We start from the raw sequence: 23,426 nt of genomic DNA, 5'->3' as shown, positions 1-23,426 counted from the left end.
TGATAAGTGTTGAGGAAAGATTAAAATCTGACTAAGGAATAATTTGCTTAGAAAAGCCAGCGAAGAACTGCTAACAACCTATGGCTGCATCTCCCAAAAGCAAAAAAACTAGAATGAACACAAAATTAGTAGAAGGAAAGAAATAATAAAGATCAGAGTGAAAAATCAATGAGACAGAAACTAAATAAAATAAGAAGATAAACAAAAGGAAAGTTGGTTCTTTGAAAAGATTTTAAAAATTGACAAATTCTCAGCCTAGTTTAAAAAAAGAAACCAGGGGCTGGGGTTGTGGCTCAGTGGTAGAGTGCTCGCCTAGCATGCACAAGGCACTGGGTTCGATCCTCAGTATCAAATAAATGTAAAATAAAGATATTGTGTCCACCTAAAATTTAAGAATAAATATTAAAAAAAGAAACCAGAAGACTCAAACAAAATCAAATACGTTTATTTCATAAATAAAATGAAAGGGGTATGCTACAATTGACACTGTAGATACACAAAAAACTGAATGAAGATTATTACGAACAACTATAAGCCAAATTTGACAACCTGGAAGAAATGGATGACTTCTTGGACACATTCAGCTTAACAAGATTGAATAATGAAGAAATAGAAAACCTGAACAGATCAATAACAAGACTGAAACAATAAAGAAAAGTGTCCCACCCAAGAAAAGCCCCAATCATACAATTCAATGCTGTGTTCGACCAAACATTTAAGGAAGAACTGGTATCAGTTCTTCTTAAATTATTCTCACACATTGAAGAGGAAGATATTCTTTCAAACATATTAAATGGAGACAGGATTACCCTGATATGCAAACCAGACAAGTGAATAAAAAAAACTGTAGCCAGGTACAGTGGCACATGCCTGTAATCTCAGTGGCTCAGGAGGCTGGGGAAGGAGGATCGAGAGTTCAAAGCCAGCCTCAGCCAAAGTGAGGTGCTAAGCAACTCAGTGAAACCCTGTCTCTAAATAAAATACAAAACAGGGCTGGGGATGTGGCTCAGTGGTTGAAAGCCCCACAGTTTAATCCCTGGTATCCCTACCCCCGCAAAAACAACAACAACAAAAAAAACCCTACAAGCCCAAATCCTCATGAACATAGACATAAAACTCTTCAGCAAAATATTAGCAAACAGAATTTATAGCACAGCTGAGCCTGATGGTGCATGCTGTAATTCTAGCAACTTGGGAAGCTGAGGCAAGCTGATTCCAAGTTTGAGGCTAGGCTCAGCAACTTAGCCAGATCCTCAGCAGTCTTGTCTCAAAATCAAAAAATAAGAAAGGTTGAGATGTAGCTCAGTGGTAAAGTGCCCGTGGGTTCCATCCCTGGTACATACACTACACACATACAAAACTGTCAACAAAATCCGTAGCATGTTAGAAAGATTATTCAGATTATTCACCATGATAAAGTAGGATTCTTCCTAGGTATACAAAGATGGTGTAGCAGAAGCAAATCAATAACTATGACAAACCATATCAAGAAAACATAGGATAAAAACCACATCATCATTTCAAGAGAAAGAGAAAAGTTATCTAATAAAATTCAAGCCATTAGGCATGGTGACATTATAACTTTAATCTCAGCTATTTGGGAAGCTGAGATGAAAGAATCCCAAGTGTGAGGCCAGCCTTCACAACTTAGTGAGATTCTGTCTCAAAATAAAGAGGAGTTAGGATTGGGGTTATGTCTCAGCAGTGCAGTGCTTGCCTTGCACCTGTGAGGCCCTTGGTTCAATCCTCAGTACCACAAAAAACAATCAGTCAATCAAACAAAAAACAACTTGGGATGTAGGATGTAGTCAGTGGAAGAATGCCAACTTAGCATGCATGTGGGCTTGATCCCTAGCATCAACCAAAAAAATTTAAAAAACAAAAAACCTTCAACATTTCATGATTAAAAAATGCTGAACAAATGAGGTATAAAAAATGTACCTCAATATAATAAAGTCCATTTATAATAAGCCAACAGTGAGCATATTGGGAAAAGTTGAAAGCTTTCTAAGATCCAGAAAAAGATAGGGATGCCCACTTTCAATCAAAGTAGTACTAGAAGTACTAACTAGAGCAGGAAAAAGAAATAAAACACATCCAGACTGGATAACATAAAGTCAAACTTTCATTGTCTGTAGATGACATGATCTCACATATAGAAAACAACAAAGTCTCCACCAAAAATTTAAATCAGAGAAGTTGCATGATACAAACTCAACATCCAAAAATAGGTATCAATATTACTCCCTAATCGTTTACTACATGAAAGAGAGAAATCATGAAAGCAATTTCATTTATGATAGCTACAAAAAAATTTAAGGAATAAATTTAATCTAAGATATAAAATATTTCTACAGTGAAAATTATAAGGCACTGATGAAAGAAATTGAAGAAGATACAAAAAATTGGAAAGACATGTCCTGCTCTAGGATTGGCAGGTTTAATATTGTTAAAATGTCCATATTACCCAAAGTGATCTACAGATTTAATATCAACCCTGTCAAAATACCATAGCATTCTTTACTAAACTACAAAAAATTATCCTAAAAATTCAAAGAAACCACAAACCACCCCCAAATTGTCAAAGCAATCTTGCACAAAAAGAGCAGAACACAAAAAGGCATTACACTACCTAACTTTAAAATATACTACAAAGTTACAGTAATCAAAACAGCAAGGTATTGAAAAAAATTATACACAGACCAATGGATTAGAAGAGACATAAATAAACCCATACATCCACTGCAAACTGGTTGTCAACAAATGTGCTAAGAATAAGCACTGCAGAAAGGACTCTCTTTTCTATAAATGATATGGGGAAAAATGGGTATCTACATTCAGAAAAGTGAAACTAGACCTTATCTCTCACCAGCTATAAAAATCAACTCAAAATGGATTGAAGACTTAAACTTATGACTCAAACAATGAACTAGTAGAAGAAAGCAGACAAACTGTTTTAAGACATTGGAATCAGAAGATTTTTTTGAACCAGACCCCAAAAGCATAAGAAGAAAAAGTAAACAGGACAAATGGGCTTGCATCAAATTAAAAATCTTCTGCACAGCAAAAGAAACACTCAACAGAATGCAGAGACAACCTACAGAATGAGAGAAAATGTTTGCAAACTATACATTTAACAAGGTTTGTTTTGTTTTTTGGTGGTACTGGGGATTTAACTCCTGGCCTTGGGCATGCTAGGCAAGTACCTTACTACTGTGCTACATTTCCAGCCCTTCTAACAAGATTTTGATATCAAGAACATATAAGGAACTTCAAAATCTCAATAGCAAAACCCCAAATAATCTGATATAAAAATGGACATTTCTCAAAAGAAGACATAAGAATGGTTACCAGATATATGAAAAGGTGCTCAATATCACTGGTCCAGTAAATGAAAACTTAGTCATATAAGAATGCCATCATCAAAAAGATTAAAAATTAAACAAGTGCTTATGGTGATGTACAGAAAAGGGAACCACTGCATACTGGTGGTGAGACTATAAATTAGTACAGCCATTATGGAAAACTGTAGGTTTCTCCTTAAAACAAACAAACAAACAAACAAACAGACAAATACACCATGTTTACTGCAGCACTATGCACCATAGCCACGAAATGGAATGAAAATGAAAACACCTAACTGTATATTTACTAATAATGGATAAAGAAAATGGTCCATATACATCATGGAATACTGTTTAATCATAATGAAGAATGACATCCTGTCATTATTACAACATAGACGGAACTAGATATCATTATATTAAGTAAAGCAAGCCTGGCACAGAAAGAAAATACCACAATATCATTCATATGTAGAATCGAAAAAAGGTTATCTTATAAAGTTGAAAACAGAATGGTTATCAGAGCAAGGAATAGTAAGGGTAGGCAGAGAGGGGAAAGATTAGTCAATGGGCAGTAAGTTGCCATTAGGTAGGAGTAAGAAGTTCTGATGTGTTATTTTACAGCAAGGTGACTACAGATAACAATTATATATGGTAGACTTCAAATAGAAGAAAGAGCCAGGCATGGTGGTGCATACCTGTAATCCCAGAAAATCAGGAGATTGAAACAGGAGGTTCACAAGTCCTAGGCTAATCTTAGCAATTTAGTGAAGCCCTGAACAACTTAGTAAGATACCATCAGAAAATAAAAAACAAAAAGGGCTGGGGCTGGGGTTGAGGCTCAGTAGTAGACTATTTGCCTAGCATGCATAAAGCACTGGGCTCAATCCTCAGCACCACATAAAAATAAAGATATTTTGTCCACCTAAAACTAAAAAATAAACATAAAAAAAAAAGCACTGAGATTGTAGCTCAGGACAAAGTGCCCTGGGTTTCTATTCTCAGTGTGGGGTGTGGGGGGAAATTCTGTATGTTTTTGCAATAACTGAGAAGATAGATATGTTTAACCTGATTTAAACATTACACAATGTGCGTGTGTGTATACATATACATACACACACACACACACACACATACACATATATATATATATATATATATATATGAACACCATGAGGCAGTCAATGAATGTGTGCCATTTTATGTTTTTACTTATCAGATAAATAAAACAAAATAACTGGTTACACTTAATAATTTCTTTTATTCACTTACATTTTCCCCTCAAGTTGTGCTATTTTCCCCTGAGACTCTTCCAGATTCTTCTGAGTAACCAGCAGCTTCATTTCCATGCCTTCTTGTTTAGCCATCATACTCTACACCAGAGAAATTTGTTTTAAAGAAATTTGAGTGCTTATATGTGTAATAAGAATTGTAATGCATTCCACTGTCATTTATTTTTTAAAAAAATCACTAAAAAAAGAAAGAAATTTGAAATATTTAGATCTAGACACAGTAATTTACCAAAGGTACCACTCACCCTCATTTTTGTTTCTCTTTTGTTTCTAAGTTTCATCAGCTCCAGGCTTAGCATTCTTATATTTTTCTGGTTACCATCTTCCGAAAACTAAGCACAATAAACATGCAAAAAATTCAGAAATATTTTCTGCTATGCCAAATATAAAATCATTTAAATACTGATCATTCTATTTATCATTGTAGCTATTATTTGCCTATACTATACTTTGGTAGAGAAAATAGCTTTTGATCAACATAATTACTGATTCCATACTAATACTGTTTTTGTCCTTTTTTTCCCTTAATGTGACTTTCTGTTTTATTTCTGAAACCCTCTGGGTGGTTACTTACATTTATATGCTGTAAAATCCACAGCAAACCTCTAAAATTGCCTCTTCAAGAGAATTTACTGAAATGTGTTGGCTTACTAAAACTAATCACCTGGTAAATCTGAAATATGCAGAATACCGGTTCCGTCCCCAGCGTACTAAATAAGAAGGCTCCTGGGAATGGCCCAGGTTACTGCTCCCTTCCCCATGCTTGAGTCTAACGCACTTTGACTCTCTAAGTGAAAAGAGCCCTGAACATTACAGGCTCTGAATTAGTGACTCTTATTAAACTGAACACTTATTTACATCCTCCCTCAACTTCTATAACAAGCATATGAGGACCATGTTCAGCTCTTTAAGATCATGAGTACATTAATATTGATAAATGCAGATTATTTATTGAACATTACTTATTCTATTAATTCATTTCCCATAAGGATTAAAGATAGAAGCATGCTGCTATGCTATTATGTGTTTCAGAGAAAGATCTTTAAAATGAGGTCAAAATGTAAAGTCTGTGATTTTTATTGATGATGTTAATTGGGGCTGATTATGAGAGGTGAGAAAATGTGAAGACATTAAAACAAAAAGTAACTTGTTTGTTTATAACCACTCATGTGCCAGACAACCTAATAAAAAAGAGAAACACTAGTTACTTTAAGTATTAATATTTAAGGTACATTCAGAGAAAGAAAAGGGCTCAAACAGAGCCTCCAATTCCCAAACAAGAGAAATGAGTTTTCTCAACACGCTTATTATTTATTTGATTTTAAGTGTTATCATGAGGTTCAAATACCTTAGATTTTAGTAGTTCATTAGTTCTAGTTAAGTCAATAAGCTGTTTTTCCAGTGAAGCATTGTTTGCAGAGAGAGATGTTTTTTCCCTGACTACAACATTTAACTTTGCTTCCATCTTCTCCAACTCATTTTCCATATCCTGGATCCTCTTGTCTTGAACACCACGCTCCTGGACAAGGACACGAATCTGGAGAAAACAAGATCATAAATGAATAATTCGCTAATAAAATACCAATGTAAATAAATGCTACTGGTAACAAAAGCATTAAAGCTTCTAGAAAAACCATGAGTTTTGACACCATGCTCTCATAGATATTCTTATTTTATCAGTTATTTGAATAATAATATTTACCTTATTGTAAATCTTAAAAATCTGCATGCATCTTAAGAACTGAAGAACTTTGTCATAAATTTCCAAATTCAATTAAGCTGTCTATTCACTTTAAAAAAGTATTTCTACCTATTACAGCTCTTCTTTTCTAGTTCTAATTACACAAATATTAATTATAGTTTGAGATGGGGACTCTTTCTTATTTTGAGAAGGCAGAACTAGGCTGTCAAGTACAATGTAGTAGGCATCAGCCATAACTCTTGCCGTTACTAACTAGTAGATTAAACAAAACAAAATAAGAAAAGACCCCCAAAAGCCCTAATATTTGTCAACAGAAATGTAGAAGCCAGAGACAAGGAAATCCTACAACTTTAAAATGATCGGGGAAAATCTTTGCACCTAAAATCCTATACCAAATGAGATAATTTATGCAAGCTATCAGTTCTGATCCTGACACTACCATTCACTCACCAATTAGTTCACTGTGACTCAGTTTTTAGATGTTAAGTATCAATTGCATGTATCCTCATTGACATGTACCCTCAATAAAATGACAATCAGTATTATTAAATACAAAAAGATCAAAGCAACCGGAGCAAAGATTCACAATTATTTTGGTATATTCTTGGTTCTAAGATATCATTTGACTGTGATTAAATGGAAAGTCTTAATATAGCAAAAGAACATGTCCACCACATTCTGGTTAGTCATGGAAGTACGGAAAAGACTGGCAGAGAAGCAAAGAGTACAGTGAGCAATTTAGTATTGTGAAAGATAAGTGGGTTCTTTAGGTCAACACTGCACATACAAATGCCTGCCATGTTATAAATGCACTGCCCAGTAGAGGCAACTGAGCAGTTAAAATGTGATTAATGCAACTAAGGAACTAAGTTCTGTTCAGAATTAATTTAAAAACAACCATATGTGCTAGGCACAGGGGTACACGCGTATAATCCTAGCAACTTGAGAGACAGAGATAGGAGGATTGCAAGTTTGAGGACAGCCTCAGAAACTTAATGAGACCCTGGGGCTGGGGATTTAGCTCAGTGGCAAAATGTCTCTGGGTTACATCCCCAGTATACACCTACCACTTCCAAAAAAAAAAAAAAAAAAGCCAAAAATAGCCAGATGTGGTGAGCATCTACAATATTGGACAGTACAGTCATCACAGTCCATCTAACCTGTTAGAATTGTATGCTCAACATGTTAATTCTCTAGCTATGTTGTCTTAACAAAGAATGTCATACAGGAAGAGTATACACTACAAATATTTGACCCACTCATCTGTCCATATATTGTAATTTTAATAAATGGACACAGATTTCCCAAACTACAACAGAATCTTAGTTTCTCAGTTGTATGTGATCCTTTTTCCATAATACAGCATATTTACTTTTCAATAAAAGTATTGCTTACCTCTTTTTCTAGTCTCTTCAAATCTTTATCATTCTTTTGAGATTCTTTCTGTTTAAAAGCCAAAGAATAATTATAATCAAGCTTAAGCACAAGAAATATCACGTAAAATTTGATTTTTAGCTATCTGAAAAAATTAAGGGTTTTCCAAATAGTTAATTTCTATTTTAAAGAGTTCACCGAGTCTGCGAAATATTTTGTAGATCACTTATTTGGTTAAGTGAAGGAAAGGTTCTTAAAATCTCAAAATAAGCCATGAATGGTGGGACACACCTGTAATCCCAGTGGCTCAGGAAGCTGAGGCAGGAGGATCAGGAGTTTGCCAGACTCAGCAAAAGCAAGACACTAAGCAACTCAGACCCTGTCTCTAAATAAAATACAAAACAGGGCTGGAGATGTGGCTTAGTGGTCAAGTGCCCCTGACTTCATTCCCTGGTACCCCCGCTCCCCAAATATCTCAAAATACTTGAGGTTTAAGTTTTCAACCCAATAGGCCAATAGCTATTTCTATGAAGCCCCGTTGAGGGTGGTGGGGGGCAGGATAAATGGAAGTTTATGGATAAACTACTGACAGGTTACCTATCTTCTAATGTTAAATAGCAACAACACATTTTGATTATCCAATCTCATACGGAAAAAAATCTTTTAAAATCAACTTAAACTTCAAATATGCAATTCCAGAGAAATAACAGAAAAATGTAAACAGTAAAATCTGATTCTAAGGCCAGGCGTGGTGACGCACAGTTGTAATCCCAATGGCTTGGGAGGCTGAAGCAGGAGGATCATGAGTTCAAAGCCAGCCTCAGCAACAGTGAGGTGCTAAGCAACTCAGTGAGACCCTGTCTCTAATAAAATACAGAAAAGGGATGGGGATGTGACTTAGTCCTTAAGCCCCTGAGTTCAATCCCCTGTACAAAAAAAAAAAAAAAAAAAAAAAAGAAATCTGATTTTCTCATTACCTTTATCCTAAGACACAATTTCACACTATATCTTTTTATATACAACAGCTTTTCTGATGTAGTAGCTAGAAACAGTATTGATTTTTGGCATCTAAAAATGGAAGAAAACATCTTAAATAAAATCTGTTTATTTGTTTCTACATTGAGGGGAAGGCACACCAATCTCATGTTTTATTAATTTTTAAACTGATATTATTTTGTATTAGAAAGTCTATTATTTGGGAGTTCTACACATACTTGTGTGGTCAGAACTATAGTTTTCTCAAAATACTACAAAAAAAAAACCTATACAATTCAGTGGCAGTAATTAATGAAAGTATCATATAGTTTGTATAGATTTATAAGAAAAATTTATCTAGATATAGAAATGACAGAAAAATAGTAATCATTTTGTAATTGTGAACTAAGGGCACATTTAAATATAGATTTAGTAAAGTCCTAGGCAGAATATAAAACTTGAAAGAGTCCTAATGATAACTTATTCCATCTATTTACAGATTTAATTATAATTTTGATTTATACTTATAACTCATTCTAATTACAGATAATACCCTTTGGATATGTTTTCAATGATAATTGATAAGCCAGATGGCAGTAAAAGCTCCTCACCTTTAATCTCAAAGTCTTAGCTTTTTTAGCTGAAGAAGGCATGGTACTATCTTTGTCAACACTAAGATTTTGTTGAGATTCTGCAGAAAAATGAATTGTACCAATCATAGTTAGTATTTACATGTTTCTACCACACAAAACACAATTTCTATATTACTGCAACTAAAAACACAGCAATATAAAGTTATTCTTTTCTTGATAATATATTTCTAAATAATTAATTGTACAATATTTATACATCTAAAAACCTTTCTCATTTTCCTAATATTCTCCAAGAGAAAGGTTAAGGAAATAACCAAAGAGAAAATTACATATCTATGAGCATATTGCTTAATATACAGTATGATGATGAAAGCATTATTTTGTATCTGATCCTTTCATAAATCCACCAAGAAAGTGTAAATATAATTCTAGTTTTATATCTTTTGAGATGCAACAGCAACTTTAAATTTAAATATTGTCACTTATAACTTTAAAACTTATAAAATAATATAACCATTGTTTTATTTTGGGGCACATTACCTTTTTGTTTTTTAAATCTCTGTGATTTCTGAAAGGATACCGGTCCTTTAGATATTTCTGAAGTGTTAACATCATAAGCACCTGGAGATGGTGCACAGCCTAGAAAACACAAAGTATCAATGTATTATATAATATTATTTATGATGTGAAGTTAAAACTATGTCATGATAATGTGAATATAAGTGTAAAAATGCCATTTATAATTGGATTCTTTGTTTCTGTAAGTGTAACAATAGCACCTATTTGAAATGATGAAGAACAATATCCTAATCTTGCCTTTTCTATAGACTGGGTCAAAGGAACAAAAATCATATGATTTTGTTGTTCTTATTTTTTGCAGTACTACTGAGCTACATCCTCAGCACCCACCCCCCCATACACTTTTAAAGAAAGCCTCCCCTGGGGCTGGGATTGTGGGTCAGCGGTAGAGTGCTCGCCTAGCGCGTGCGAGGCCCTGGGTTCGATCCTTTGCACCACATAAAATAAATAAAATAAAGGTATTGTGTCCATCTACAACAACAACAACAAAAAGACAGTCCCCCCCCTTTTTTTAAAGACAGTCTCACTAAGTTGCCCAGGCTGACAACTTATACATATACATTAATATATACTGTATATTAATGATGCTGTTACCTCAACCTTATAAGTAACTGGGATTACAACAGGCATGTGCCCCTGAATCCAGCCCATAGTTTTGTTGTTAAGAACTAAATATACAAAATAAAATATTTGGTATCAACTGTCTTCAAATAGAGTCACTAAGATAAATACCATGGGATTCTAGGAATCATAACTAAAATGACCTAGCCTTAGTATATATACTTAATGGAATACTACTCAGCTTTAAAGAAGAAAAATAGTAAAAGAGTAAAATTATGGCATTTGCCAGTTAATAGTTGGAGCTGGAGAATATCATGCTAAGCGAAATAAGCCAATCCCACAAAACCAAAGGCCAAATGTGTTCTCTAATATGCGAATGCTAATTCACAAAAAGGCAGGGGCACTAGAGAACAGCATTTCCTTAGATTAGGTAGATGGAAGTGATAGGAGGGGAGGGGAGGGGATTTGGGGATAGGAAAGATAGTAGGATGAAACAGACATTATTGTGTGTGTGTGTGTGTGTGTGTGTGTGTGTGTGTGTATGTGACTACATGACCAATATGATTCTACAACATATACACTCAGAAAAATGAGAAATTATATCCCATCTATGTATATCAAAAGTGCATAAATGCATTCTACTGTCATGTATAACTAATTAAAACAAATTTAAAAATTTAAAAAAGAGTCTGTAATAAAAATTTAGAGTAATAATATATGTCTGGCTAATATCAACATGTATAGATGATATCAACTACAATTGGAATGCAGAGACAGAAAGCAATTGCACTAATAACAAGTAGAAATTTTTAGTATTTACTAAATGCCGCCATTGTGCTAAACAGGTTAGAGATATTATTTTATTCAATCCTTACAAAAACTTTACATGTTAATTTATAGATAAGGAAATTGAGGCTCTAGAAATCTATAGTCATATTATATGAAATATGAACTATACTATAGTTTTACTTTCAAAAAGTTCATACTGTGTAACCTCATTTAACTGGAGTCCCAAATTTTAAGGAATTTCAGGGTGATTACAGGTAGCAGAGTTGAAATGGGACTCTCATGATTTAAATATTAGCATAAAGCTTTAGCTGATTTGAAATCAACAGGTTAGATCTATTCTCTAAAAAGCTATTTACTTGTTTAGATTCTCATGTAAATAAAAAGGGAATATCAAAGAACATTGACCATTCCAAGCAACTACTACTGTCCCTAAAATATTTTTCAAATAGTAGATAAGCACTCATTAGTAGATTCAACTAGCATTTAAAAAAAGTAAAACATAATAGAAAATATCAGTGTAGCTCATAAACAACAAAGTTAGGCATTTTTTTCCTAGAATTTAATTCTGTGTGTAGAAATATAAAATATATTGTCAATGGGGTGGTTTTCCAAGTTTCTTTGAGGATTTGTCACTTATGTAGAGAAATGCCTTTGATTTATGGGTGTTGATTTTATATCCAGCTACTTTGCTGAATTGATTTACTAATTCTAAGAGATTTCTGGGTCCGGGACCAAGAGGCGACGATGGAGGCAGGAAGGCTTTTACCCAGAGCCTGACTTCCCAGACAGGGAAGCTGAGGACAAGGCAAGAGTGTTTGACACTACCTCAGGACCTTGGGAGACCAATGCCTCCCACCCTGTTCCCTTCGCCCCAGGCATTCCTCGTCGCGCTGCTTAGGAATATTCCTCCCCGTCAGAAGGAAAGGTCCTCCGGGCAGGGACACTGTTTCACTGACCATTGTGTCATTCGCATCCTTAACATGCTTGGCGTGTGTCACAAACGTTTATGGGAAAATAAAAAACAGGGAGCCGCGGCCCTCCCTAAAGTCGCTTCAGGCTCTCCCGGGTGAAGGGGACCAAAAAGGGCGAGAAGCGTAAGGGCATCTCCCGTCCCTCCGCCACCAACCCGCACCTTCCAACGTACACACCTGAAGGATCATTGAATCGCTTCAGCGGCGCCTTAGGAAAAGACATGCTGACGGCCGGCTTCCCAAACGAAGCTAAATCTCCTCACCGATTGCCGACAGCTACTCGTTTGAATTCAAATATCCGCGCAGAGTCCCCGCCCACCAACATATTAGCCAATTGGAGAAAACCCAAACCCCGGGGCAGACCAATCAAGCAAGGAAACACCAAAGGAACATGCGCACTAGCTCCTTGCCGCATCCAATTAGAAAACCTGTATATTGAGGCTCCCAGCCAATGGGAGGCTGGTTTTGTTCGCTGCTTCCACGCCCAATCATTTTTGCGGTTGCTCACTTGCAGCCTAAACACTAGCAACATTTGCGCAAGCGCACTTCAAACTGGAACGTTAAGGTTGCATTTTGGCGTCACATAAGTGAGGGGGTAATGAATTCCTACATCACTGGTTCCAAACTTCTCCCACCGTTCTGTCCCTTCCCTTGATTTCAGTTCTTTTAAACCGGTTCCTCTCAGTGCCTTAAATGGCCCTTGAGAGGGAAAAAAGGGCACACAGGGAGTCACCACCTTGAGCCCCTGCGCATGTGCAGTGACCCGAGGCGGAACCGGAGCGTGGGGATTTGGCGCCTGCGCTCGGGTGGCTCGGTGCGGCAGTGCTGGCCGGCGGCGAGAGCATGTCAGCCCCTTTTGAGGAGCGCAGTGGGGTAGTTCCGTGCGGGACGCCCTGGGGTCAGTGGTACCAGACTCTGGAGGAGGTGTTCATTGAAGTGCAAGTGCCACCGGGCACTCGAGCTCAGGATATCCAGTGCGGTCTGCAGAGTCGACACGTGGCCCTGGCCGTAGGCGGCCGCGAGATCCTCAAGGTAGCGGCTAGTCGGGCCGGCGTTCTCCTTCCATAGACCTCCGGAGCCCCGGGGCCCTAAAGCCCGCCGTTCCCGAGGAGTGGTTGTTGGTGGGCAGGTCGGCTCCTCTCTCCGGCAGCCTGGGAAAGGGGTGAAATTGGCCTGTGTTTGCTCTGTTCAGAGCACCCATTCTTAGGGCAAACCGTGAATTGTGGAAATTTCCAGATTGCATTTTACTGTTTAATTTCCCCAAAAAGTCAGGCTTCTGCTTGCGATTACTCCAGAGGTCGTGCGGAGAACAGGTTAACTAGGTCGTTAAAGGGACAAGCATTGATCCTACATCTCTTTTCCGGGCACTGATCTAGGTTTGGAAATGAAAGACGGATAAAATCCTCCTGCTGCAGAGCGGGTTACGTTCCTAGTACAAATGTAGGCTGGTATGGGAAAGCACAACATGGAAGGGACGGTATAACAGGGTGAGAATTAAGAGATAGTGTCAGGTGACTTGTCATCTGGAATTAGACATACCCTACCTGTTTGCAAAGTGGTCAAGCCAATTGTGAAGAGGAGTAGAAAAAATAATTAGCGCCCATTTCTTCTCATCGATGCCCTTTGGGTCTGGACCTGCTTTTTTCGTTGCTAAACCCAAAGCAGTCAAAGTTCACATAACAATTTGAAATTAAATTTTGTTCCTAGATTAGAATCCCAAGATGTTTGGTTATCTTGTAGTGTGGAGGTGAAGGGAGACTACTTGGTAGGATACCCTGCTGTGCCAGTTTTCTAGTTTTTTAACCTTAGTCAAAAAGTTATTCAAAGTTCTAAAGACCTCATTTATATGCAAGGTGTGGTAATTATAGAACCTTTCTTAGGGTTGTTTTGATCAAAGTATGGTATCCATGTGATTGAAGAGCTTGCAGAGTGCTTGGTATGTTATTGTCTCACACTGCTCATCTGTTACAATTATTTTCTATAGAAGCGCCTTGAGTGCCTGGGATGATTTGTGCAAAAGATATTGATTTATGTCCTCTTGGATCTTAATGAGCTTTCTGAATATCTGTACAGTTCCTACTTTCCAGAATAATTAAAATTCCCAGCACCTTTTTATTTTTTATTTGGAGACAGAGTCTCCCCGAGTTGCTGAGGCTGACCTTGTACTTGGATCCTTCTGCCTGAGTCTTCTTGAGTTGCTGGGATTACAGCCATTAGTCATTATACCTGGCTAAATGATTTTTTAAAAGTAACATTTTAATTTCAATTACTATAACTTAAAAGTATGTGTTTGAGCATGGGCATTTTCATCTAAATTTATATTTTGCTTTTTTTTATTGACACAAGGTTTTGTGAAAAATTAGAGCACTGTGTCATGAGCTACAGTATATGCTTTAAGGTTTTTGTTTTTAATGCCAACATGTCAGCGAAGAGATTGATCCAGTTTTTATGTTTATTTATGTTTATTTTAAACCATTTTTTAAGCAGGAAATCCCTTTTTGTATTCTTAAATTTGATTAGTAAAATTAAAGCATTTAATATATAAATTTTACATTTGGCCAATTAGTGATCAGTAGTACTTCTTCATCTTCTAAAAAGTTAAGTCTGGGCACAATGGGGCATACCTGTAATCCCAGTGACTCAAGAGGATGAGGCAGAAGGATGGCAAGTTTGAAGCCAGCTTCAACAATTTAGCAAGACCCTGTCTCAAAATAAGACGCAAAGTATAAATGGCTGGGAATATAGCTCATGGGTAGAGTACCTTTATGTTCTAATCCCCAGTACCACAATAAATAAATAAATATTCAAGGGCCCTGGTCTTCTTTAGGGAATTCTGTGTTGCTTGTCATAGTAAATATTCCTATAACCTAGATTTCATTTAACCCTGGAAGGAAACTTAAGGTTGAGCACATAAATGTAGTGAAATGGTGTAAGATGTGTTCAGTTTGAAATTAGCTAAGTCTTAATGAAAGCTTTGTAAAACTAGTGTGAAACTCTATATTTAGTAACATGTTTATTTTTCAGGGCAAACTCTTTGATTCTACAATAGCTGATGAGGGAACGTGGACTTTGGGTAAGGATAATCTTTTAGAATTCATAGAATCTTTGTTAAAATTTATTTTTTGTTGGAACTTAATATCTTTCCCCTTAAGTCCTTTGTCTTCAGAGCTTTGGAGAATATAGAAATACTTTGAGAATAGTTATATGCAAAAATTACCTAATGTTTTTAGGAATATATAAAACTTAATAAACTCTAGTATTTTTTAAATTTTTTTCTTTAGAGGATAGAAAAATGGTTCGTATTGTTCTCACAAAGACAAAGAGAGATGCGGCAAATTGTTGGACTTCTCTTCTGGAATCTGAATATGCAGCTGATCCTTGGGTACAAGACCAAATGCAGAGAAAACTTACATTAGAGAGATTCCAAAAAGAAGTAAGTCAGATGACTCTATGAAGGTATATGGTTATATATCTAAAAATAAGAGAATGATTATTATTTGACATTAAAACTCAATGTGTTTATGAAAGGTAATAAAAATTAATGTAATTTTTAAGGTAAATGATTAGAAAATTTGCTTTTATAATTTTTTAAAATTTTCTTGAAAATAACTTACTTGTATTGCTATGATTTTGAGTTTAAATTTACTTAATGTACATCAGTAAATCGTGAGTAATGAATTCTTTTTTTAATATTTTTTAGTTGTAGATGGACATAATACCTTTATCTTATTTATTCATTTTTAAGTGGTGTTGAGGATCGAACCCATTTTCTCACGCTTGCCAGTCAAGTGCTCTACCATTGAGCCACAACCCCAGCCCCAAGTAATGAATTCTTATAAAGTTAGTATTAGGATACATATGTGGCATAAAAATGTATAAGGTCCCTTCACCATCATTCCCTCATTTGTTTCATGTCTCATTTTCATCTTATATTTTGGCATTTCTGTTTGTTTCATTTTTAGTTTAAGTGGAGGTTCACACTGTATTATTGTTGTTGTTTTTAACATTGAGAGTTTATTAGTCATCTGGCCATGGTCCTTTGATTGAATTCATAATGCAAAATATTTATATAGCAAATTGCTAAAAGGGGTGGTATCAAATCAAGAGAGAATGCAAAAGGCAAAGCAAGATTTTAGTTAGTGAATAGAGTATATTAAATACATTAGATTTGAGAGGCAGAGATATTCATACCCCTCTGAGGCATTATGAAAATATCCATGATGGAAAGGAAAACTGCTTGAAAGACAACCTGTTCCACTGTTGTTTGAGATGAAAAAAGTGAGTTTTTAATCATCATTCTGCTGTGTACTCTTTCTCATATTTACTAAGGTGTAATTTGTATATCATATAATGGACCTATTTTAAGTGATCCATTGGGTTCCACGCTGTGTTGTTTTTCATGTTGTCTTCTCATTTAATAGTGTATCTTGGATATCTTTCCCTAATAGTATATATGGATAAAATTCAGTCCTTTTAATTTGCTTCAGAGCATTTCCTGGTTTGGGTCTATTAATTATTTATTTGGCTATTTCTCTTTGATAATATTTGGATTTCTCCATTTTCCTCTATTTTAAGCAGAGCTTATGTTTCCGTCTCTGTAAAACTACTTGAATGTTCCAAGAAACATATCTTTGAGACAGATATCTAGGAGAGGAATTACTGAGTCAAAGCACTTTTAAAAATTTTTGATGAATAATTCTTTTTATATGATGATTTCCAAATACATATATCTAGCCTAGACTTTTCTTCTGAACTTTGGATCTGCATATTCAATTACCTGTTCAGCATCTCCATTTGACTATCTGACAGATGTACCAAACTCATCATGTCCAAATTAGTAATCTAATTTCCTCCATAAATTTATTTGATTTCCATCCTTCTCATCTTGTTAAACGCAATTGGGTCTAGGGATTTTGCTCAGTAGTAGAGCACTGCCTAGCATGTATGAGGCCCAAGGTTCAGTCCCCAGCATTGCAAAAAAAAAAAAAAAAAAAAAAAAAATGTTAAATCAGTTAATGGAAATTAGTTGCATAGGTCAGAAAAATTGGGAATCCTCTTTGATTCCTATCTTCTTTCTCATGACCTTTCCAGTTTGTTAGGAAGTCTTATTAGAACTATCTTCCAGATGTATTCAGAATTTAACCACTTATCACTACCAGCGCTACTACTACTCTGCTGTATACCATCTCAAATATATTACCTGGATTACTTCAATGATTTTCTAACTGGCCTCCTTCCTTCTACCTTGCCCAGGCTGTCTTCTCAAAATAGCAGCTGGAGAAGTCCTTTTAAAATGCAAATTGGATCATACAATTTCTCATAACTCTGCAAGTTGCTTCTTTTACTGGATTAATCTAATCAGTTACTCTATTATCTCCCCAACCTTCTCTTCTCTTATTGCTGCCCCCCTCAGTCCTTATACTCCAACCATGCTGTTCACTACTATTAAACATAGTAGCCTTTTCTTTAGTTGTCCTGACTTGAATACTCTTTTTCCATAGTTTAGCTAACTTCTGCATTGTTTTCAAATCATTGGTTGATGGAGCATATGTTGATCAGTCATCCCATTTAATACTGTAGATTTCTCCCATTCCCTTACCCTATCCTATCCTATTTTTTTTTTTCTCTTTTTTATGGCATTTAACCAGCTTTTAACGAACTAGACCAGTGATTGGCAAACTGTGGGTTGTGGACCAAATTCAGCCCAATGCCTAGTTTTTAAGTAAAGTTACTACTATACATCATGCTCATTTGTTTGTGTATTATCTTGCATGCAGCAATTTCATATAGTTGTATACTTGTGAAAGTTGTATATTTGTGTATACTTGTGTTGTCTGCAAAGCCTGAAATATTTACCAAATGACTACTTTAAAGTTTGCCAACACTTGTATTCAATAATACATGGTTTATTGGTCTCTTCTACAATGGAAACGCCACTAGAGCAGGAATCTTTGTTCACTCTTGAACTTCACATGCCTTTAATGGTGTCTTTCAAACAGTAGTAATTCAGTAAATTTGTTAAATAAATGAAATTGCCCAATGAAAAGATGAAAGCCTGAGGTGGTATGTATTTTATAGAATTGCTGTGAGAGTTAAATGTGTTGATATATATTTACAGAACTCTGCATGGCAATACAGTAAGCTTTCAAGATAGCTTTTAAAATCGGTTTACGTATTGATATTCAAATATGTTTCTTTATAAGTTTGTCAATGCAGTACTATACATATCAATCTAAATATCTATAAATTGTAAACTTGAAAACTACTTCATTGTTTTAAATTTTATTTTGGTGATTACAATGAGGTTTGGTATCTTCAGTTTTTGTCCATTTAGATCTCCTTTTTTTAATCAATTACTAGTTCATACTTATCTTTTTCCTAGTTTAAGTTTTATATCATACATTTTTTTCATGTCTTTTAGAATCCTGGTTTTGACTTCAGTGGAGCAGAAATCTCAGGAAACTACAGTAAAGGTGGACCAGATTTCTCAAACCTTGAGAAATAACTGCTTTTTTTTTTTTTTTGCTACATTCTGTGGATCCTAACTGATGTTGCCAACTTAAAGGAACAGATTATGTGCTAGAAGAAAAATATGGATGCTTGCAGTTAAATTGCAAAATACATTTAAATATGGTTCTAAAAATTGCATTCAAATATGATTTACATAGGAAACGTACAGTGGGAACTGTCTGTGAACATATGACAATTTTTTTGGACTTATTTTTGCTCAGCATAGAGTTTTATACGCTACATTTTACCAGTTTCATATTTAAATGCATTTTTACTATAAAAAACATTGGGGTGCAGATCATATTAAATGAAAGGGTGCCTTCAGAGAAAATTAAGTTTTTCTTTTGATAAGTGTGATGCAGGAATAAAGTTCAATAAACTTTTCAGAAAGAGGATCGTATGCCCCTTCATCTAAGTACATTAATTCACATAAGTACTAAAAAAAAAAAAAAATTAACAAAAATTCCACAAAAGTATTTTGGGTAACAATATTAAAAGACTTAATGTAAATTTCTTAATTATAGTATTATTTCTTAAGGGATTACTTTATGTCAAGAAATTGAAAAAGTTAAAAAAACTAATAATTACTACAAATGAGAAGTATTAATACAACAGAGAAGCAGCTAAGTGAATACGGTTATTGGGCATGGCGTTTGTAGTAGCAGAATGCAAATTTAGGTCACTATAAAGCAGAGGCATTATTTTTCTCTTAGTGATTCAGAAATATAGACAGGGATTTTTGTTGTTTCTTGTTTCTGGTAATGGGAATTTAACACAGGGGTGTGTTTTGCTGAGCTACATCTATAGCCCATTGTTTACCCCATAAGACACAAGATTTCACTAATTTGCCCAGGCAGCTTCAAACCTTTGATCCTCCTGCCTCAACTTCTTGAATTGCTGGTATTTACAGGTGTGCACCATTGCCCCTGGCTATATATAGGAATTGTCGAGATTTCATTTCATCCTGTATCCTTTTTAATTTTTTTTTAAGGAATCTCAAAATGTATAGCAAAGTTACAAAGTAAAGTATACAAAATTTCTTTCTTCCTGAGCCATTTGTAAATAAATTTAAGAGATAATTCACTTTAGTACTTTACTGTGTATTTGCTGCAGAAAAGGACATTCACTTTCATAACTATAACCCAACCATTAAAATTAGGAAATTTATGGTGACATATTACTACCATCTGTTCCTCAGATATTCCCTCTAATCACAGTAAACTGATAGTCCCAATAATGTCTGTCATAACAAGAAAACTCTTTCACAGTCATAACCTGCCTGTAGATGTCAGTCTGGAACAAGTTATTTTTGTGTTTTGTTTTTAACCCCCCTTGGCTTTCAAAACTTTGGCATTTTCAAAGATTACATTCTAGCTTTATGTGATATTCCTTTTGTTTATTTAATTATTTATTTGTGATGTTGGAGATCAAACCCATGGCCTTAAAGCATGCTAGGCAAACACTCTAGCACTGAGGTACATCCCCAGTATCTCTGATATTTTTTCATGATGAAATTCAAGTTGTGAATTATTGTCAAGAATGTTATAGAAGTGATCTTATTTTATCCTATCATAGATTAATGATTTCAGTTTGTCCTACTTAAGATAGTGTTACTTAGATCACTGAATAAGATAGTGGCTGCCATACTTCACTATAAAGTACCTCCTTTTAAGATTAATTATTTTGGGAGAAGGTAATTTAAAAGTACTACCATGTTTCTAGTCAGATTTTAAATTTATATCTGTAGAATCAATGTCTTACTTGGTGGGTGAAAATCTATTATTTTTATTACTTTGATGTTTTAAATTCATAAAATTAAATTATTGGCCAGTAAAATACACATGCTAGGTGCCTTCTGTTGTTCTTTTAACATATTCCCATGATTATTTGAGTGATTTCTTACTCTGATCTAATATACACCAGGCTAATTACACATTCCCTGCCCCAGCCCAAGAATCAGCCATTTTTCCAAGGAACCCATGTTCTCTTTAGTGAATAAGGAAGGGTATTTTTAAGAAGCTGGGGGTATAGCTCATTAGTAGAGCACTTGCCTAGCATGTTCAAAGACCTGAGTTCAGTCCCCAGCACCACATACACAAAACTATGATCTGTGTGTAAGTAATTACTGTTAGTTTGTATATAATATGTGTAGTACATCTGTGTGTGTATCTATATATAAAATTATATGTAAAACCATATGACTTCACACCTAAACTTTGAATCCAAATCTAAGCAGGTTCATTTTACTTTTATCTCTTTTTATCTTTAAAACTCCCTTAGCTGTAAGAAGTCTCATTCCTATTATACTTAATCTATTTGACTACCTGTCATAGGTCATCTCACAGGGAGATCTAATATTCTATGCTAAGCAGGGACATCCTCCTCATCATCTCTGAACCCCAATACTTAACTCTGGATCACTGTAGCCTGTCCTCCTCTGATGCCTACTTTGTTCATTTTACCTAGTAATTTCAGGAACGAGTTGTTCTTTTAATTGGTTTCTTTTTGGCATTTAGTTTTACAGGAAAATTTTAACTTTCTGGTGTATAATTCAGTGAAATTTAGCACATGTATAGATACATGTGAACAATTTCATAATCACCCTAAAACAGTTCAATCACTAAAAAATACCCCTATGCTATCTTTGTAGTCACCCCATAACTCCCAATCTCTAAACTTTGTATATATAATATAGCCAGGCATAGTAGTGCATGCCTGTAATCCCAGCAACTTGGGAGGCCGAGGCAGGAAGAACACAAGTTTTAGGTCAGTCTCAGCAACTTAGCATGACTCTTGTTTCAAAATAAAAAGGGATGGGAATATAGCTCAGTGGTAAGGCACTCCTGGGTTCAATCCCCAGTATCCAAAAAGGTATGCATTTAAATTATAAATGGGATCACTTAATTTTTTAGAAATAGCTTTTATTGACAATTCACATACATTTCAACGAAAGTATATAACTCAATATGCACAGTATATATAGTCATTACCATAGTCAATTTTAGAGTATTGTCATTTGAAATAAAATCCTTATACGCTTTTTAAAAAAAAAATTTAGTTGTTGATGGACCTTTATTTTATTTATTTATATGTGGTGCTAAGAGTTAAACCCAGTGCCTCACACGTGCTAGGCAAACGCTCTGCCACTGAGCCATAATCTCAGCCCCCAAAAACCTTGTACACTTTAACAGTCATCTCTTCCTGCCTCACCAGCCAAGCAACCACTAATTTATTTTCTGTTGCATAGATTTCCCTGTTCTAAACATTTCATATATGTGGGATCAAATAATATGTGGATTTTGGTTACTGGATTATTTTACAACAGCGTTTTAGAGGTTCATCTGTGTTCTAGCATATATCAGTATTTCATTTTTATGTCTGAATGTTCCATTGCATGGCTCTATCATACTTTGTTAATTCATTTGTAAATTGATGGGTGTTTGGGGGTGTTCCATCTTTTATCTATGCTTTATATTGCTGCTATAAACATATGTGTAGAGGTTTTTATGTGCATATGTGTTTTATATGGAATAGAATTTTCAGGTTATGTTTAATAATTTGAGGAACCATTAGATTGTTTTCCAAAGCAGTTACATCATTTATTCCCACCAGTGGTGTACCAGAATTCCAGTTTCTTCACATGCTTGCCAATACTTACTTGACTCTTGGAATCTAGTTATTCTGGTGGATATAGAGTGATATAGTTCTTTGTGGTATCTCTGATTTGCATTTCCCTAAAGCCTATGTCAGTCTTGTGCTTATTGAACATTTGTGTATCTTCCCTGGAGAAATGTTTTTTCAAATCCTTTGCCCCATTTTGTTTTTCTTTTCCTTTTTTTTTTTTTTTTTTTGATACCAACAATTGAACCCAGGAGTGCTTAACCACTGAACCACAGCCCCCTTTTTATTTTATTTTTAAATTTTGAGACAGGGCCTTGCTAAGTTGTTAGGCTGGCTTTGAACTTTCATTCCTCCTGCCTTAGCTGAACTTCTGGGATTACAAGTATGTACCACCACACCCGGCCCTTTGCCCATTTTCAAATTGGATTGTCATATTATTTAAAGTTCTTTATTACCTCAAATATCTGGTATATGATTTGTAAGTTGTTCTGTGGGTTATTTTTCACATTCATGATGGTACCTTTTGAAGCAGTGAAGTTTTTAATTTTGATGAAGTCTAATCATCATGTTAGTAGATCATGCTTTTGGTATCATATTTCAGAATGCTTTCCTTAAACCCAATCATAAGGATTCTTTCCTTTGTTTTTGTCCTAAAGTTTTATGATTTTATGTTTTACATTTAAATCAGTGGGCTGTTTTTAGTTAACTTTGTATAAGGTATGAAGTTTAGGTGGAGGTGATTTTTTTGTATGTGGCTGTTCATTTATTTCAAAATGATTTGTTGAAAAGACTATCCATTCCCCAGTGAATTCTCTTTGCACCTTTGTTCAAAAATCAGTTGTTATAAATTTATGTGTTTTTGTATGCTCTTTTCCATTGAACTATGTGTAGATCCTTTAAAAATACCATACTGCCTGGATTATTATAGCTTTATATTGCAATTGGTTAGCATGATTCCTTCAACTTTATTCCTTTTCAGAATTGTTTTGGCTATTTTATTTCCTTATCTTTCTATATAAAGTTTAGAATCAGCCAGGCAATATCTATGAAAAAATCCTTGTAGCTTTTTTTTGGCAGTACTGGGAATTAAATCCATGGAGCTCTTTCACTGAGGC

At 35.0% G+C, this 23,426-nt stretch overlaps 2 protein-coding genes across 3 annotated transcripts in view; one reads left to right on the top strand and one right to left on the bottom strand.

Annotated features, from left to right (window-relative positions):
- The window catches only part of Hmmr (hyaluronan mediated motility receptor), a 29,340-nt gene extending 16,882 nt beyond the window's left edge, over positions 1–12,458 (bottom strand). Inside the window, exons 1-7 of one of the 2 annotated variants that reach the window (XM_026395362.2) lie at positions 12,358–12,458; positions 9,821–9,919; positions 9,299–9,378; positions 7,734–7,781; positions 5,985–6,173; positions 4,882–4,968; positions 4,617–4,717 (exon numbers count right to left, since the gene is read on the bottom strand). In XM_026395362.2, coding sequence (XP_026251147.2) covers positions 4,617–4,717; positions 4,882–4,968; positions 5,985–6,173; positions 7,734–7,781; positions 9,299–9,378; positions 9,821–9,919; positions 12,358–12,403 — 650 coding nt within the window. In that variant the 5' untranslated portion in view covers positions 12,404–12,458. The remainder of the gene's footprint in view (positions 1–4,616; positions 4,718–4,881; positions 4,969–5,984; positions 6,174–7,733; positions 7,782–9,298; positions 9,379–9,820; positions 9,920–12,357) is intronic. The other variant, XM_077797727.1, reaches the window with a different exon arrangement.
- Positions 12,459–12,961: 503 nt separating this feature from the next.
- Nudcd2 (NudC domain containing 2) lies at positions 12,962–22,528 on the top strand. Its single transcript, XM_026395368.2, has 4 exons — positions 12,962–13,212; positions 15,205–15,253; positions 15,462–15,613; positions 18,602–22,528. Exons 1-4 carry the CDS (start codon positions 13,024–13,026, stop codon positions 18,683–18,685), a joined length of 474 nt encoding a protein of 157 aa, XP_026251153.2. The 5' UTR covers positions 12,962–13,023; the 3' UTR covers positions 18,686–22,528.
- Positions 22,529–23,426: the final 898 nt, after the last annotated feature.

The sequence above is a fragment of the Urocitellus parryii genome, chromosome 1, assembly GCF_045843805.1.
Source record: "Urocitellus parryii isolate mUroPar1 chromosome 1, mUroPar1.hap1, whole genome shotgun sequence".
NCBI classification, from domain to species: Eukaryota; Metazoa; Chordata; class Mammalia; order Rodentia; family Sciuridae; genus Urocitellus; species Urocitellus parryii.
The sequence above is the reverse complement of the archived record's forward strand: the minus strand, read 5'-3'. Positions and strand labels throughout refer to the sequence as shown.

Excerpts from the sequence above, each read along its gene's own strand:
- Nudcd2 (XM_026395368.2), top strand. The coding sequence starts at position 13,024 with ATGTCAGCCCCTTTTGAGGAGCGCAGTGGGGTAGTTCCGTGCGGGACG. Across the intron at positions 15,254-15,461 it reads TGAGGGAACGTGGACTTTGG|AGGATAGAAAAATGGTTCGT; the intron begins GTAAGGATAATC and ends TTTTTTCTTTAG. Across the intron at positions 15,614-18,601 it reads TAGAGAGATTCCAAAAAGAA|AATCCTGGTTTTGACTTCAG; the intron begins GTAAGTCAGATG and ends CATGTCTTTTAG.